Source organism: Callorhinchus milii, unplaced genomic scaffold (genome assembly GCF_018977255.1).
Source record: "Callorhinchus milii isolate IMCB2004 unplaced genomic scaffold, IMCB_Cmil_1.0 Scaffold1, whole genome shotgun sequence".
Taxonomy (NCBI): Eukaryota; Metazoa; Chordata; class Chondrichthyes; order Chimaeriformes; family Callorhinchidae; genus Callorhinchus; species Callorhinchus milii.
The window spans coordinates 125690080-125709452 of record NW_024704742.1 but is presented as its reverse complement, the minus strand read 5'-3'; the positions used below and the strand labels follow the sequence as shown (position 1 = coordinate 125709452).

General features: G+C 43.0%; 1 protein-coding gene across 3 annotated transcripts in view; it reads left to right on the top strand.

Annotated features, from left to right (window-relative positions):
* Positions 1-834: 834 nt before the first annotated feature.
* The window catches only part of parp8 (poly (ADP-ribose) polymerase family, member 8), a 169832-nt gene continuing 151293 nt past the window's right edge, over positions 835-19373 (top strand). For 2 of the 3 annotated variants that reach the window (XM_042335361.1, XM_042335349.1), the window contains exons 1-3: positions 835-992; positions 1734-1788; positions 11729-11797. In XM_042335361.1, the coding sequence (XP_042191295.1) occupies positions 902-992; positions 1734-1788; positions 11729-11797 (215 nt within the window). In that variant the 5' untranslated portion in view covers positions 835-901. The remainder of the gene's footprint in view (positions 993-1733; positions 1789-11728; positions 11798-19373) is intronic. The other variant, XM_007892207.2, reaches the window with a different exon arrangement.

Sequence of the window (19373 nt, the reverse complement as noted above, 5' to 3'; positions counted from 1 at the left end):
CCCAGCCCAGCCCAGCCCGGCCCGGCTCCCCCCCAGCCCAGCCCGGCTCCCCCCCCCCCACCCAGCCCAGCCCAGCCCGCCCCCCCCCCCCCCCCCCCCACCCAGCCCAGCCCAGCCCGGCTCCCCCCAGCCCAGCCCGGCTCCCACCAGCCCAGCTCGGCTCCCCCCCCCAGCCCAGCCCGGCCCGACTCTCCCCCCCCCAGCCCTGCCCAGCCCAGCCCGGCTCCCACCAGCCCGGCTCCCCCCCCCAGCCCAGCCCGGCTCCCCCCCAGCCCAGCCCAGCCCAGCCCGGCTCCCCCCCCCCAGCCCAGCCCGGCTCCCCCCCCCAGCCCAGCCCAGCCCAGCCCGGCTCCCCCCCCCCACAGCCCAGCCCGGCTCCCCCCCCCAGCCCAGCCCAGCCCAGCCCGGCTCCCCCCCCCCCCAGCCCAGCCCGGCTCCCCCCCCAGCCCAGCCCGGCTCCCCACCCCAGCCCAGCCCAGCCCGGCTCCCCCCCCCACAGCCCAGCCCGGCTCCCCCCCCCCAGCCCAGCCCGGCTCCCCCCCCCCCAGCCCGCCCAGCCCGGCCCGGCTCCCCCCCCCCAGCTCGGCTCGGCTCGGCTCCCACCTGCAGCACACACAGGGGACTATGACCTTGAGCAGCCGCAGCTGAGAGCTGGTTGGCTTTTCCATTTATTTATTCGCCGATCTGTGTCTTTTTTTCCCCCACAGTAATATTGTTTTTGAGGGGGAGGGAGGGGGGGGGGGGGGGAGAGGGGGCGTGAGTGAGGAGTGAGTAGTGCGTGTACGTGTGTGTGTGTGTGTTGGTGCAAAAAAAGAGAAGAGAGAGAGAGAGAGAGGAGAGGAGAGAGAAAGAGAAAGAGAAGAAGGGGGAAAAGAAACATTTCTGTCTCTGTTGACACTTCATGGGGATGTGTTCGCGGCAGGAGCGGATACAGGCAGACATAGAACACGTCCTACAGAGGTGCAAAGCGGACAAGGACTGCCTGTTTTCCGGTGAGATGAAATATATCTCTCTATCTATCTATCTATCTCTGTGATTATTATCGTTACAAAATATAGGCATCTGTCGATTTTCCACTGTTATGCACATGGACAGAGGGGGAGAGAGGAGGGAGAGAGAGGGAGAGAAACACACGCAAAGCCATTGTTTTCTTCCCATCCCTTTTCTCTACACACAGACACAGACACCAGACACACACACACACACGGGAAATCCACCCTCAATTGTGCTCGATTCCTTCCACCCCAGTCTTTTTTATGCACACACACACACACACATATATATACACACATATATATATATATTTTTTTTACAGTGCGATCGTGTAAACACTGTGCTGTTTTAATGCCATCGGGGTTGCTGGAGCTCGATGGAAAGGTGAAATGCAATTGTCTATCCAGTATTTAGCATTGCATTTAGATTTCAGTCATTTCCCCTCTCCATCCCCATCATCGCCTCTCGCCCCTGACACATTGTACCTTTTGTTGTCGCGAAGGAAACACTTGTTGCGAAGAACGGATAACGATTCCCCCCCACCACCAGCTCCCTAACCTGCTCTCTCTGCCTCCCCCCCTCTCCCTCTCTATCCTTGGGTTTATTTCAAATGCAATTTGATGGTTTGGCTGTTAACGTGTCTATCTGCTTAATCCAGTTTGTCGGATCCTTCCAGGCGGTTTGCAATTCAAGAAATTCCTGCAATTATTACTGTTGTTTTGTTTTTGGTTTTGGTTTAGATTTCAGATACACGGATTCCACCTTTACATTCACATACACAAGAGGATCAAAGAGGTAGGGTTGTGTTTTATTTCTTCTTTCTCTTCCTGCACCCACCCAAAAAAAAAGTTTGTGGTCGTTTGTGTGTGTGTGTGTGGGGGGGGGGGGGGGGATGTTGTGTTGATGCCTACTATTTCCTGAGCAAAGAGAGAAGTGACTGATGGTCAGGTTTGTAAACACAATCCCATCATTTAGATCAAATGTGATCTGCTTTGGCTAAACACCAGACAGTCCAAGGTTTGGAAAATTCATACATCACGTTACTGAATTCGTATGTTATTTTCTTTTAGGTTTTTTTTTGGTTAGGGTTCATTGCACTTAATCGCATTATTTTCCACCTGATCAGGAATTTGCTAACATTTTTAAAAAAATGTAATTTTTGACTATAATTGTGGTCTGATGGAACAAACATTAGAAGCACACCCTTGGTGCAATTCGCTGTATTATGTAACACATATAGGAAAACACAAAAAAACACACAAAAAATGCTATTTATGTGGATTTGCAATACACATATATACAGACATACACCCAGGCACTGTGTCCCTTTCTGCAGCACACATAGATGGTACATACAGTAACATACTTTCCCACCACATTGCTGGGGGAGCAGAACATTTGGAAGCTCTGGTCACAAAGATAATAACGATAAAGCACCTAAACGAAGCGCTGGGCTGTGAGAGGTGGGTTTGTATGTGTTTACTACCACCGATTCTAACAAGCGCTAAAATAACAAATGAAACGCTGCAGATTCTTCGCGAAGTAATCCTTATTTGGAAGCAAAAAAAAAACACACAAAGTTCTGGTTCATTTGTAAGCCGAATGCAATCCCAGTTGGCCTGAGCCGCAGTTGTCCTTTGGTTATTACGTCTGGAAAGGCATTTTGCATTGATATTTGGACGTGTTGGAGCTTTGCAGGTTAACGTGGGGGCCCCTTGTTGTTGACTGAATTCGCCCTGCGTTACTGTCTGGGGCTTTTGTTTGAGACCAGGGGGAATTTGAGCTGATGTTATGTTTTGCATGGCTTGGGATCGGTTCTTTCTTTCTGCCTTGTTGCAATAGGAGATAGTGGAAGTGATCTTGCTGTGTGTGTGTGTGTGTGTGTGTGTGTGGAGGGTTGGGGGAGGCGGTGCATACACTCAAGCAGAATTATAAAGCCGGAAGGGTTTTGAAACATCCGCCTGCTTTTATGTGCCCATTGGTTTTGGGTTTCCGAGCACTGTGCTCAGCAGTTTGCTCAACGCGATGTGCTGCAAAACAAGTCTCCGGCTCAATCCACTGTGATCCACTCAGTCGCTTTTAAAAGTGAGGTTAGGATGGTTGTTGACATAAATCATGTGTCTGAACTCCCCTTCGCTGACTATCTTCATTCTGCACTTTTTAACTTGCCACTGTCTCGAAGTGTACGGAAGAGACGCGTCTCCTGCAGCGTAGTGGTTGGAGCACTCGCCACGCAAGCGAGAGGACCTGGCTTCGATTCACGGGCAGCGCATAAACCTTAGGCAAATTTCCTTACTCCACATCCCTCTGTTTACCTGGCGCTAAGTAGGAATCCGGTTGTTAGTCGATTGGTGGATCGCTTTGCGGGGGTAATAATCCTGTCAAAAAAAATAATAATAATTTGGTGTCTCAGTCGACGGCTGTTTGTGGGACACTGCTGTGCGCAATTGGCTGCCGTGTTTCGCCCATGAAATATAGAGTCAATTTACTTTACAGTATATTCTGTGAAGTGCTTTGAGACATCTCGAAGATGTGATAAGGTGCTATATCAAATGCAAGGATTATTATTATTTAGACCAGTGGTGATTTGGGTTGGCCAGCAAAATAATCATAGAAGTAACATGATAGCATAGATTTATGCCATAAATCAAGAAATATTCAATCAAAGAAACATTTGTTTTGGCCAAAGAGGTTGGCAACCACTGATCTGGACTATAACTAAATGAAGGTGCTGGAGACTGAATGAACATTGCTTCATCAATTTGGTCACTCAATCCACGACTGTTTGTGGGACACTGCTGTGTGCAATTGGCTGCCGTGTTTTGTCCACAAAATATACAGTGAATCTACTTACAGTATATTCTGTGAAGCGATTTGAGACATCTCAATGACGTGAGAAGATGCTATATCAAATGCAAGGATTATTCTTATTATCTTGTGTCTGATTACAGCTGGCTGCCAAAATGCCCGTATTATGCACACCATGGCCTGTGAACGCAAAGGACGTGCACTGTTCCTTACACAGTCCTGGTAAATGGATGTGCATTTCTTATCATCTCTATTTTGTGCATAAAGTTTATTTCAGCATAACAACAGAAACATTTTTCACTCAACCCAGGAATTTTATTTTGATTACATTCCTCTTGTTTTATGAGGCTGTGTATCATGGGCTCTGTTTGAGAGCAATAAGCTGCCACAAAACACCTTCAAGCTTTAATGGTAATGATAATAATCATCATTCTTACATATCCTTTCATGTTGGGCGGATTCTCAAAGTGCTTCACAAGATTTACTGTAAAGTGTAGTCAATCTGTATTTTGTAGGGAAACACTGTAGCCAATTTGCATAGTGCGACATCCAGCACTGCATTGAAGTTTCAGCCGACACAATAACACATTCAAATCCCTATGTGGGGCTTGAACCCACTAACCTTAATAATCCTTGCATTTGATATAGCGCTTTTCACGTCAGGATCAGAGGTGGGAGTGCTACCAACTAAGCCAGGCTGACACAGGCCAGGCCTTCCCTCAACACCAACAGGGCCAGACAGTTCAGTATGCTGAAGTGGGACACAGGATGGAATGAATCCTTGTTAATTTTCCCTACTTTTTATCAACAACTCAGTGAGCTGCCTAGTATTAGCATTGAGGAACTGGGGGCAGCGAAGGGGAGAAGGAAAGAGCCTGCAGGTCTGGCTAGTTTTAAAACCATCTCTCAGCCTATGGCACACTGCACTAATCCAGTGATGATCACTTTGCTCAAGCACATGTACGACAAGCGTTTTGCGGTAGGATTTTTAGATTCTGAATAATAAACAGAAAAAATTATACTAATCCTTGTATTTGATCTAGCGGCTTTACCATCAAAATGTCTCAATTACTCAGTTACAAGCAATTACTGTCAAATGTAGTGACTGTAGAACGGCAACTACTTGCATTTATATAGTGCCTTTCATCTGGATAGTGTCTCAGAGCGCTAACAGCAAAGTGGTTTGATGGTGAGCTGGAAAAGGAGGGCAAGTGATTGAAAACACAGTCGAAGAGGAAATCTTCAGGTGTTATATTTGAAGACATTGGTGGAGCGGAGGGTATGAGGGACGTGCAGAGGACCTGAGCCGGCTGAGCGAAGGCAGCAGGTAGTGGAATGGAGTGTGAGCAGATCAGACAGTTAGGGAGATGCCAGGCATGAAGTGATTTGAAAGTGAGAGTGAGGATTTTGAAAGCGCTTTGTTCTGCAACAGGGAGCCAGTGGAACCTGCCAAGAACTGGAGTGATGGGGGTACAGAGCCTGGTACCTGTGAGGATACACGTGGCTGAGTTTTATATCATTTGGACCTTGTTTATAGTGGTGCTGGGAAGACCGGCAAGGAGTGCATTGGGATAATCAAGGTGGGAGGTGTTGAAAGCGTGAGGGATGACAATAAACAAATTATGGGCTTAAAGCACTACCTTCTTAACTGCAGGTGCAAACTATAAACTGCTCTTGCTTAAACTGTTCAGCATTTACTTTGTTCTGTAGTTCCCTTACTAATAATACAAAATCACTACACTTTACATTAAATCCTGTGAAGAGCTTTGAGATGTCTTCACAATGTGAAAGCACCTAATAAATGTAGAATAAGTTTAAACAAATATTTTTTGACTGGAATTCCAACCAAAATGGAAAGTAGAGATTTAAGCACAAGTTTGAAACTGAATGAAATTCTTCTCAGTCTATTTTGGCAGTCATTTCTCTCCAATGCATGTTCAAACAATGGTAGGAAAAGTTGTTATTATACAGGAGACTGACATTCTGGTGAAATATCCCAATGTCACAGAGTCCCAATGGACTTTAGTATTGAATAAGCCATCCAAATTAATACTATTCAGTAAAAGTTGGATTCAGTGGTTCCAAATGTGTTTGTGTGCCTCACAGCATGAAACTGCTCCTAATTTAGTAACTGAATTGATTGTATCTCAGTAAGGGTAGTGGGTGGTCTGAGCAGGAAATGGAAATGACATGCTCAGGGGCTGACCAGAACCTTTCAAGGACTCTTGGAAAAAAATAAAATCTGGGGTCAGATGGAAAGGGGGAGAGGTGAGCTGACGAAAGCTGGAGAGCAGGAACCCTGGAGTAGCCTTGAATGGTGAGCAAAAGTGGGCTTGAATGGTGCCTGGGAGGGGCACCTGTGTCAAGTGTGTGAGAGAGCTGGGTGGGTTTTCGTGGGAACCAGGGAAGATGAGTCTGAGAGGGGGAAAGCCACAATAAAATAACTTGAACTCACCTGGCCCGTCTGATTGACTCTCTCTGTGGGTGTCAGTCAATTGTACATAGGCTCTGCACCCCCTGTCTGCGCATCGGCTAGGCTGCAGCCTCAAGTGACTGAACGTTTGCTTGAGAAATGGCCTGGAGAGAAAGTAACACAGAGAGCAACTGCAAAGCAAACTGTCTTCTCCAAATATGTTCAGTGTTGTGAGGTTGTACCCATTGCTTGAACCCAGAGGTATTCCACTAAGGCTGTGATATAGCATATTATTGACGCAGAAGATTACAGGAGGCTTTAGTTTACCTCTGGCCTGTCAGCCCAAATTTCTATGCAACAAAAAAAAATTTATGGAGGGAGAATTGTAGTTTTACATGCAAAGTTGGCGTAAGGTTTCATGGAGTGCTCAGTTAATGGGAAATTAAGTTGTCCTGACAAAAAAAGGCTTATTTGCTGATTGTTTCAGAAAACCTAAAGTGTATTGGAACCTGTCAGCAGGTGTGTTTGTATCTCAGCTCACAAACTGTCCAGGCAGCCAACAGACACCATGCTATCCATTGGCTGCCAGCCAATTTCGCACAGGCCATACGTATTCATGTTTATCACTGTCTGCATGTTTTTTTCTGCGGGGAAAAGGAAACTGCATAACACCACGAGTTTTGTTTCCTGATTTACTGTTGTAATGGCTCTGTCTTTAGATACCTTTTGACTTGGTATAGCCTTGAGTCACATGAACCTTAACCGCTTTCTAAACACTATTGATATGAAGACTTTGAGATGTCACATCTAATTACGTTTCCCCATGTATAGGAGAAACCTGTCATGCTGCACCCCTCCACCCCCGCAGTGTAGGATTGGCTTGCTTATAGTGCAGTTTTGAATTACAGTGGATCTGGGCTAACCGGAAGTGTATACCAGGCTTCGGGTGTTGACCAGACACTTTCCTACAGCAACAAATGTCCGACTTGTGAATCATCAGGTCACTGCTGGTGTTACTTATTGCATCTTGCATGCAGCTAGGAAGTGATGTTAATGGTGCTTCCTCCAATAGAGCACAAACTCAACACGAGCAGCTTCATCACTATCACTGACCCTACAACCTGAGAGTTGGACATTTTTTCACACCTCACTTATGGACATTAAGCCCAGCCATCTGTATATTGGGGTTATAATGTATTATATAATGAAATTTTCTTCACCTCATGATTTTCAATATTGTACCAGTAGTTACTGAGATTAACCAAGCCTGCAAAGTTAACCAAGCCACCAGAATTTTCCTTACAAGATATCAAGTGCCCCGCAGTACTAGACTGAAGAAGACACATGTATTATGACTAAGGCCACTTGGGATTACCCACGCAAGATAAATTGGTGCATTTCACTGCTGCAGAATGATCCCTAATGCTTTAAATTCAAAATTGTCCTTATGTCTCTCTGAAAATAATTGAAGAGAACCTACTGATTATGTGTATACTGGATATGTCGAGGGATGCACCAGAAAACTATTGTACAATTGAATATAGTGTTGCCTGTCAATGATACCACTCTCTGCACCTCCACAAGAGGTACTGTGTGGTGAGGATATGTTGGAGTTGAGGCTGGATCTCTTACCTAATTTTGAGGCCGAGATATTTGAAGTGCAGGAAATGATATGGGTGACCTTGGTGACCCTCTGTTGGAGCGACCATTACTACCCATTGAGGAGGGCAACAGGATAGTACCTGAGATCATTGACATTGCAGGTGAAGAGCAGCTACTGAGCAGCTACTTGATCCTCCAGGTCTCAATGTGGAAAGAAGGACATGGATATCGCAAAAAAATCTGACATATTAATGTGCAGTACCAAGCTTCTCACCTACTTGTTATCCTTCCCTTTAGCAGCTACCTGTACATGAATTAGTGAATATGACCCACATAAACATAATGATGGAAAGTCCACAAGATGTGCAGAGCGTAGAAATTTGGGACACAGTGGAATGGAACATATACAACATCAAGGCCTAGATGAGCCAAAATTTCCTTGAACTGAACGTGGACAAGATGGTACCCATCTTCTTCTCCTTTACTGACATGACCTCTTCAACTCCTCGGCTTCTGTCTCAAACTCACTGAACCAGTGCACAATTTTGGTATCCAGTTCGATCCTCAGCTCTTCTCTCCTCTGACCTGGACTGCTTCTCTTCACCTCCACCATATATTCACCATTGTTGTACTGCTGTGAGCATAAGGACGGCTCAATTTTAAGGCATCCGTTATTTCAAAGTGCCACCATTATGAAATTCCTAGGCTTAAAACGTCACATTAGGGCACATAATGGATGGTTACAGAGGCTTTAGCAGCTCCGTGCTAATTGATTGAAATCAAATGTTTCGGTTTGTCGAATGTTGTTCATATTGAATGAAAATCACTGACACAAAAACAGGGTCCAAATGGCTTCCAACTGTGTTGTACATTTCTGTGGTACTTTGGATGTTCAATGGTGTGAAAATAATCAACATGTTACTCTTAACACCATTTACTCAAGGTTGGAGGATTTTAACCCCTGAGGCATCCCTCACCTGGGAATGCTTCATATAAGCAATTCATACAGATAACAGATGATAATCTAAAATGAAAAGTTGGACAACCCATTACCAGATGTGCACGGAATGCACCCTAGGTAAAACCAAGTTAATTTTTTTTAGAAAAATGCAAACTTAAAACAAGAAGTAATTAAACTTTGTAAATTCTACAGTTTTTTGCACAGGAGACCACAGATTGCATTCGTGCAATTTATTGCAGAAATAAAGCAAGTACTGAGTTCTTCATTTTATTGCAAACTTTAGGGCCAAACTTCCAACACTTTCAGACGGACTGAAAAAGTTTTTGTTCCAATGCGCACCTTGCTATGTAACCTCAAGTGACATAAGGGTGTTGAACGATATAGAAAAAGGTGGGGAAAAGGGATTGCCAGATTTATCATGATTGACTGACTGAATAGCCTCCTCTTATTCCTTATGAGGATTAATTTTAAATAGATTTAGTTAATGATATATGTAGTTAATTTGTGCATTGGAGGGGTGAACTAACATGAACAGGATTTCAGTTTAAAACAGCCAAGAATTTGAAAGTGCAACGGTAATTGTTTAACATTATGTCTTTGTGTTGGCATGATAGAAAAAAGCTTTCTTCTAGGTGGAGAAATCAAGCTGTGTTTTGTATTGTAGTGACCACATGTATCGTAACCCTTGAATAAGTGCTTGTACGTTATCCAGTAGAAGCGAGTTGTGCTCTGTGCTTCAGTTAAAGCCACTCTTCCTGTCACGTGAGAAGACCACACTTTCTTAGTTTCCAACAAATACCTTTGGTGAAGCCTCTTCCTGTTTCATGTTGTAAAGCAATGTGGCAATACCTGAGAGTTATAGTCGTTACAATTGGGTGGTGTGGGGGGGATGGGGGAGAAAAGATGACTGAGTTAACAGACAATGGGATAAATAGTTATTGCATAGAATATACCCAGGTGCAGCCCATCCCCAATCCCATCCCCAGTGTCAAACTCTATGGAACTCTCAAAGAACCAGACATTTAAAACATGGTATTGTGTCCATGCCAGCTCTTTGAAGGAGCAACACATTCAGTCCCGTTTACCTACCTTTCCCCCATATCCCTGCAAGTTAATGCTTTTAAGATATCTATCTAGTTTACTCTTGTAAACTACTATATATTCAATCTCCACAACAACAACTTGCATTTATATAGCGCCCTTCATGTGGGGTAGCATCCCGGAGCACTCCACCACTGCATCCAGCAAGGCATTCCACATCCTAACTAACCTCTGAGTAAGAAATCTTCTCCTAATTTCCACCTTTTGTTTCATTGTTAATTATCATAAATGAATGTCCTTTCACAATTTTTAAAGAGCTCCATTGGGTCACACTCTTCCACCTTTTCTGCACAGTGAAAATAGGCTCAGTTCCCCTAGTTTCTGCTCATAGGTCAAACCAATCATCCCTGGCATCATGCCAATGAATCTTCTCTGCCCCTCTCTATGGCTTGTCCTTCCTAAGTGACGGACTTAGTCTTCTCCTATTCCTTATGAGGATTAATTATAAATACGTTAACAATTTGGGGTTATCAAAATGGGACACATTATTCTAACTGGATGCGGTATTCTAAATTCTAATATTTTAACTAACGATTTATACAAGTTATGCATCTTCTCTTCAGTTTCATATTCCAAATATTTACAATAGCTCGGATTCCATTAGCTTTTTTCACAGCTTTGTCCATCTGCCTTCCATCCTTTAAAGATTTATTTATGTCAGCCACTAGGTCTCACTACTCTTATACTCTTTTTATATTGCTACCATTTAGCATGTGCTTGCTATCCTGACTCTTCCACCCAGATTGGATGTCCTCACATTTATTTGCATTAAATTTCATCTGTACTTCTTTGCGCAATCTACTAGTCTGTCAATGCCCTCCTGGTACATTCCCTGTTTTCGTTTCTACCAACTGAGAAATTGTGCCACTTGAACCAGAATGCTGTCAAGCATTGGATTTCTGGTTTCCAAATCACAGATTTTAGCCACTGTTTAGCTCCTTTTTAAGTCCAATGTTGTGGGAATGATTTCACAGACTTCACCATTGTGAATGGAAGATCTGGGCACAGTCAAGGTGCTAAATATTGAATGTACCACTGAATTGACCCCAAAACGAACTCCCAACAGCCAAAGGGGAAAGAATATTGAAGGGTATGGGGAAATCTCAGGAGGTTAGCGTTAATAGCTTCAGTGGGGAGTTAGTGCCAACACACACAGCCAAACAGCCTCTCGTGCAGGGAATTTTAGATTCTAGAAAAAGGCAAATGTAAAAGTTTGGGAATGCAAAAGAAAAATAAGTTTATTAGTTTTTTTAATACAGAATGAAAATGGAACCAACGTATTGTGTACTATGGGAGTTTGGATGCTGTTTCAAGCTTCAGACCATATAAACTTTAGTCTTAGTCTTCTGGGAATTTATCAAACTGCATCCCCAGTGAGTCTGATACAGTCATGAGATGCACTCACAGATGGATAATATTCCATATGAAATGCAATTTATGTGCTTAGTGTACCTTTTCTCCTTTGTTTTCTATAAAATATGTTCTTATAATAGTCATTATGTTTGGTACAACTCCTCAAAGTGTGACAAAGCATTTCACGGGAGATTGAAATGTAGTGATTTGTAGGCAATCTGTTTGTATTTGAGGCAAATATAGCAGCCAATTTGCACACATCAAGGCCCCACAGACATTGGTAAAGCGAATGACATTTAAATTTGGAAGATTGATGGTAGTACACTGCAGGAAAATTCCTCTTTTTAAATATTATCATGGGATTATTAACATCCACGTTTTGCCCACAAAAATACAGTTTATTCACTTTACAGTATATTCTGTGAAGCGTTTTGAGACGTCTTGAAAACATGATAAAGCACTATATCAAATGCAAGGATTTTTATTATTATCCACAGGAAGACAGGACTTCAGTTTAATGTCTCATCTGATGGACGGTACCTGCGACAATGGAACGGTCCCCAGAGGTACAACAACAACAAATCACATTTGTACAGCGCCTTTCACATCAGAAGGATGTCCATGTAGTGGAGTATCAGCCTGGATAAGGAGCTCAAGCCTCTATGTGAGCCAGTAACTTAAAACCCTCTGATTCAGAAGCAAGAGTGCTAAGAACTGAGCAAAACTGACACAGGCATGTCACAACATGCAGATCAGTTTTTCTGTAGACTTTAGATCTCTGGCATCTACCTAGCTTTGCCCAGCAGCTGCAGGGACAGACATGTCTGCATTCGCTTGGATTAAAATCAAAGCTGTAGGCAGAGCTGTAATTCACCTTTAACAATCAATTATTAATGCCTATTCTCACACTATTGTTGCACCAATACCTGTAAATGATGGTGATGGCATGTTAGGAACTGGATTAAGAGACTGTTATCCAGTACAGAGGTTCATGGAAATCTCACAGCACTGAGGGTGTTTTGTAAATTCTAAAAGTTTTGCTGTGACGCAACTCGATGAAGATTTTGCCATTGAACTTAATAGGCGACTGCTTGGTAGTGAACTGAGTATAAGCAGTTGATATGAAGGAGGAACCTAATATTCTAAATCCTGGCAATACGCTTCTTGTCCTCAGTTTCATGGTTCACTGCAGCCAGAATCCATTAGTACCTGATCATACTTTCAGTGAGTAAATTTGCGAGTTTCCTCTGGCGGGTGGGTCGGTAACCAGAGGACACAGATTTATCATAATTGGCAAAAGAACCAGAAGGGAGACGAGGAGAAATTGTTTTACCCAGAAAACAGTTTTGATCTGGAATATACTGCCTGAAAGTGTGGTGAAAGCAGATTTGATAGTAGCTTTCAAAAGGGAATTGGATAGGTATTTTAAAAGGACACAATCGCAGGGCTATGAGGTAAGAGCAGGAGAGTTGGACTAGTTGGAAGCTCTTTCAAAGAGCTGGCACAGGAACGATGGATCGAATAGCCTCCTTCTGTGCCGTAAGATCCTATTATTCTATTAATTTAAATGTTCACCAGGCTCTTTGTAGCATCTGAGTATTCTGTCCCAAGGGCTCTGAGAGGAGCATCCTTTCGTTGACACCTTGGCATGTGCGGCAATGCTCTGGGACGGTTGTGCCTCATTCAAGTTCGAACGTACACTGTTTACTCAGTCAGAATGCTGTGCTTCCTGCCACTGTGATCAAACGGCAGTGTAAAATTCTTGGTGTTAGTTATGAAGCCTATCTGTCTTGGTGCAATTTTGTGACAAAACAGTCCTTTATTCCTAGTTTTGGTGTATTTATTGCAATGTGGGGGATAACAGTGTTTGGACACTAAATAAGGTTAAAATGACATTCCTAAACATATTCTGCTCATTGTTTAAGGAGCAGCACCAAAATACCCCTCTGTGACTTCTGAATAATCGTAACTCCCAAACCAGGTTGAGTAGCTCAGGGCATCGCCAGGTTGGATTGCAGCTTCATTCTCAAACTCCAAGAATGAGTATCAGCCCTTCTGAGTTGATTCAAGGCAGACTGGCCTAATTCAATATCAGTTAGTGCTGCATCTCATGAATAATAATATAATGATGATCCTTGCATTTCATACAGTGCTTTTCACATTGGGAGGACGTCTCAAAGCGCTTCACAAGATCCACTGTAAAGTGTAGCGACAGTGTATTTTGTAGACGAACAAACCCAGAATGGCTGTTTTCTGTGTTCACAAACAGTAACCACGAGGGAAATATTGAGGCCCAACTGGATGACTAAACACTTTGAGTTCCTTATTCAGTAGTTTTTTTTTAACAAATTGCTGAAAACCAGCTTGCAAATTAATTCTTAAGTCTATGACTCATCCAAATTTTGCAGTCTTCAATTTTGAGGTAATGGTCTTAAGCCTAAGATTGTGACACAGTGGTCACAGTGAGGCCTATCCCCAAGTCTGGCCTGGTCACAGTGAGGCCTATTATCATCAATGGCCCATTCTCAGTGAGGCCTGAAGTTTTATGTTCTCTGGAACTTAAGTTTTCGGTTGCGCATCCACGATTGTACAGTGCTTTGGGATGTCCTCCTGATGCTATACAAATGTAATTTGTTGTTGTTGTTGAACAGAACTTGCAGAACACAATTTATTCCCAACACACCTTCAAGTGGATCTCAGCAATTAAGAGGAAACAACCAGTAAGACAAACACAATTCTGATGTGTCTTTGAGGGCTGATGATGGGGTACTCAGTAACAATTGCAACTTGTCTGATCGCTTGTTTAGAATGGAAACTCCCATTCTAATGAACAAAAAGATTTGCAATTCTTTGTGATTAGCTATAATGTGCTGCAAGGCCCTGCTCACTGGGGATCCTCCGTTTTCGCTCAGAACGAGGAGACACATAGCCTTGGCTGGTCACTTTTGTAGTCAATAACTGTAGTGCGTGTTGCAGTATAACTGTGATATGATTGTGCTCAGATTAATATCCCCTCATGTTGTGGTTTATTAAGATCAGTAGGTTCTCTATGAGGTACATTCATGTTCACTAAGCAGTGGATTGCTTCAAGAAGATAGGCATCAGTTCCTACATTGTTATATCTGGCTGATCACACCTTTTCATAAGTAACCTGAAGTTATGACATTGTATAAGTTTGTTATCTTGATGTTGATAGCAAATAGAAATTGCATTGGTTGCCCAGTCAACATCACAAAGTGAAAATAGAGAGACTCTTTGACAAGGAATCATTAGTGGGAGCAGGGACTCTTTCCACTTAGCTCCTGTTTATCCTACAAGCCAAAGACACAATGGGTAGGGTTGCCTAGTTGGACAAGCAGCAAGTATGTGGCAAGACAGTTCTCTCAGTCGAGCTCTATGTGTGTTAGCTGGTTAAGGTGTTCCTCACCTTCAAAACCCTCACCTTCAAAACTCCATCCCGCAGTCCCTCCGCCTTGCCACCTCCCTTGCCACCTTCAAGACCCATCTGAAGATCCTCCTCTTCGACCATGCTTTTGATCTCCTTCCCCCCCTGCTCTTCCCCCACCCTGACCCCCAGCTCGGGTCCATAACTCTGTCTGTCCAGCGCCTTGGGACATGCTCCCAACATGAAAGGCGCTTTACAAATGTAATTTTGTTTTGTTGTTGTTAAGTTCCACCAATGCTCCAAACACACACTCCGGGGTCTCCAAACGATGTGTCTCTCTAACCTGGGTCTAATACTTCCTGGAGGAATACACACTAGGTAAGTAGAGTGTATTCCTTCAGGAAGTTTGTATTTCATTCCAGATACGGGAAAAATTCTGTGTGCAGGTCTCGTACATATGTGGAACTCTGGTTTCAATACTCTTAAGCTGGGGATGGGTTTCTGTGTGTATCAGCTACCTAGCTGACCAAAAAAACACAATGATTGAAAGTTTCATGGGGCTTGTTCAATATTCAAAACAGGAAATCAAAAACGTTAGGCATGTAATTTGCAGATTTCTGTGAGTGTAAATGAAGTGCTATATATACTATTGAACTATTTAGATCAACACACCTTTAGATATGATCACATACTGGAAAAGCTGATTCTAAAAATACATCTGAGATGAAATGACATGAATGTATTAATGTTAATGTATTAAAAAAATGTTTTGAATCTATTCAATGCTGCTTTTTACCTCTTCATGTATTTAAGAATAGTAGAATATTGTATTGATCAAACCTATGTTCTTCACCTTGTCTTGTGTCCATAAGACAGTATTCTCAAATTAATACAAGTGCATTTAAATTTGTTGCTGTGAAGGAGCTACATCCATCTACTCCCATCAAAAGCAACAACAACAACAACAAGATTCCATTTTTAGAGCGCCTTTCATGTCGGGAGGACTTCCCAAAGCGCTGGACAGTTGGGTCAGGACCCAAGCAGGGGGGAAATGGTGAGGGGAGGGAAGGGAGGGAGCGAGGAGTGGGTAGAGCGTCGAGAGGGGAGCTAAAGGCACGGACAAAGAGAAAGGTCTTGAGACCGGCCTTGAAGGAGGAAAGGGAGGAAGCAAGGCGAAGGCACTGGGGGATGGAGTTCCAGAGCCTAGGGGCTGAGAGGCTCAAGGCCCGGCCACCGATCTACTCCCATTAAGAGCAACACTTTTCAGTTTTCAAAGACGTTGCCTGATATTTCCCAAATATCAGAATTGTCTTTTTCTACAGGGCATCTCCTCTGAACTGTTCAAGGACGCTATATAAATTCAAAATGCAAGTTGTTGTTGTCATTGAGATCCCCTTGAAGATGTACTGGAAATTAATGGCGCCCTCGAACTGCTAGCTCAGTTCAAGAGAACGTAGGAGCTCAGAGATTGTGATACGCTCTGCTCCATTCATTTAGCGTATCAAATCTTTTGATGCTCACTTGTAGTGTGAAATCCCTTTATAAGCACACATCAAACCATTTGCTACAGTCAGGTAATAGAGCAGAAAAATCCCATTGTTTGAAAGCTTTCTTGACCCACAATTTTTGGTTAGGCTAAAAAAAAAACTTTTTTTTAAGAAAAACTGTCATTTTACCTTCACCTTTTCAAAACCATCTGAATTTGGTTGAAATTATATTAAAATAAAAAGGAATTATGCATGATTGTACTCCAGAAAATCTCATTCCGGTTACATATAATAATCCTTGCATTTGATATAGTGCCTTATCACATCATCAAACCATCTCAAATGGCTTCACAGGATGTGAAGTGACTGTGTCGCAGAACAACAGGGAACTGGAAGGTGTTTTTATGTCTCTCAGTAGTCAGATAGTCAGCTTGGACTGAGTAGCAAATGCTATTTGACTCACATAAATTGAATATTTATTTATATCTGAAAAACAAAACTCTGGAATCAAATATTTGGAAGATAAACACAAGGATTTTTCCAGACGTTTTTTCCACATACAGTACTGGATAAGTGGGATTTCAACAAATCCTTACTGATAATGTGCAGTAATGGGTCAGAGCAGTTTTGAGATGTCAAGACAGCACTGTTGGCTTCTGCACAGTTTGCTGGTACAAAATAGCTGAATATTATTAGGGCAGAAAATAGAGAAAGAAAAATAACCTGCAGTTACAATGTTAACCTGTTGCGTTATGCATTTTCTATCACACAGTGGTGCCATAGCAACAGATGATTGACTGGGATGCAGTGAAGCTGGTTCACATGAAGAGCTGCCCTGATTTCCCTGACATCCCATAACTTAATTTCAATTAGCTTGTATTACACATCCTGCATTTGTTTGCTAACTTTGACTAATTTATTTGCGCTTCAGATTAATTGTTTATTGAAATATTTTCAGGCATAATGTATTTAATTTGTTAAAACGATTTGCTTGAAGAGACTGTTTTCATTGGTACTTTGTTTCTTCAATGATACAAATGAAAGTGGGAGTGGCCCCAGTATTGGATGTCTTTTACCCAGCCCCTTGCATTCCCTTGGAAGCATATGACTCGATCTGTCAAAATAACAATATAATAATAATCCTTGTATTTGATACAGTACCTGATCACATCGTTGAGATGTCTTAAAGCGCTTCACTAGATTTAATGCAAAGTTCAGTGACTGTATATTTTGTAGGGCAAACCAGCAGCCAGTTTGCGCAGATCGATGACCTACAAACAGCCATGAAGTGAATGGCCGATTTTACCAAGGGTATTTATGGCCAAGACACTGGGAGAAATTCTCTTCACTTTTTATATGAGATTTTGAACAGGCAGACAACGCCTTGGTTTAACATCTCATCTGAAGGACAGCATCTCGATCAATGCAGTGCTCCCCCAGCACAGCATTAGAGAGTCAATCTAAACTGCAATCTTAAAGTCTCTGAGTGAGATGTGCAGTTTGAACTCACAACCTATTGTAGAACATCCTTAGGGTTCCCTCTGCATGTTCAGCTAGGAACATCTATCTGTTAGGGTTTTAACTTGCAGGTTTATCTGGAGTTGAGTGGAAAAAAATCCAGTCCCCAGTAACTGGTCTGCTCTTTCAAGTACTTCCAATAAGGCAGGCTTGCTGATCCATCATGAATAGTGCCCTGGAGTTCTACAGACCCACCTGGCTCAAGTATTGGATTGCCAAGACCACCACAGAGGGTTGATTTAACTTCAAAGTTGCTGGATGTGTCACCTTGGAGCTGTCTCAACTGCAAACAGACTCCGCTTAACCTCACCAGCTCTGCTTCCTCCCACAGAGGATAGTTCCTAGTTGGTCATTAGATATCTGATAAGCACTGTGTGTAAGAAAAGCTAGCTCACAGTCTAGCTCAGGATCCGAACCCATCATTTTATTGCATTTAATTTGCTGAACTGGAAAACATTCATTAGCTGGCAGTAGGGAGGCAGTGGCTTGCAAAGCATCAGGACAACAAAGAGGTTTGTGCAGATGATTGTTAGTCAGACTGTGGAAGCTGATCACAACATCTGCATTATTGCTGACATTATTATACTGTAGTTCATTATGTCCTTATTGAATTTTGCTATGATATGTAGACCTAGGTAATGTTCCTGTACAGGGAGTCTGCAGCATAAATAAAACAAACCCTTTTGGAGGCATTGCTGTGGTAACCAAACTACCCATTAGGAGTCACAAGCCAAAGAGGACAAAGGGACCAACCTTGTGAAGCGGTCACTTGTTGAATGGGAGAGGAAGGGTGTGCACGGGTGTGTGTGTGTGTGAAAATAAGGCATTTGCATACTTGATTTGCAAAGAATTGTAAATATTGAATTTATGCCGGTTACTGGATGTTATCATGCTGACATATTTGTATAGGGCCTTTCATGTCGGGAGGACCTCGCAAGGTGCTGGACAATCAGTGTTTCGGACCCGAGCTGGGGGTTAGGATCGGGGAGGGTGGACGGCAGGGTTAAAGGAGGGTGATCGAAGGCATGGTCGAAGAGGAGGGTCTTGAGATGGGTCTTGAAGGAGACAAGGGAGGGGGCGAGGCGGAGGGACTGCGAGATGGAGTTCCAGAGGGTGGGGGTTGAGTGGCTGAAGGCCTGACCTGCTGGAACCTTGCTCCAAGGTAATCTGAATCGCACTGTCAAGCCTTCAGCCACTTTGTCCTCCCCACCCACTGGAACTCTCTCCCTCTAACTGTATATATGCCCCTTACCATGTAAGCCATCTTAGAAACCTACCTACCTCTTTGACCATGCCTACAGTCACCTCATTCTCGCCTATCAGCTCCCTCACTCCTCATCGCTATCTGTTATCACCTAAAGCACTCTGAGAAGCACGCAATATAAATACAAATTGTTGTAGTTGAATCCATGTTGCAACTTTCAGATTTTTAACCTCAAAATCAAACACGGTGACTGTGAATGAAGCTAACCAGGTATCTGATATTACTGATATGAGTGATACAATGTTATTGAACTGTACAGCTGGAATTTCAGTAAATATCACTTGTAACATGAATGGTTGATATATTGATGATATATTGATGATATTGAGCTCTTGTGTTGGTTGTGTTGGTGATATAAATGAAATCTTGTTGTTGTGATGGCTTGGTCATCTCTTGGAGCTCACTGTTTACCTTCAACAGTCGGAGAGTAATTTTCCAAGTAAACTTTCTTTCTCTGAATTGGTTATGGGGTTTTCCATTTCCTTTGG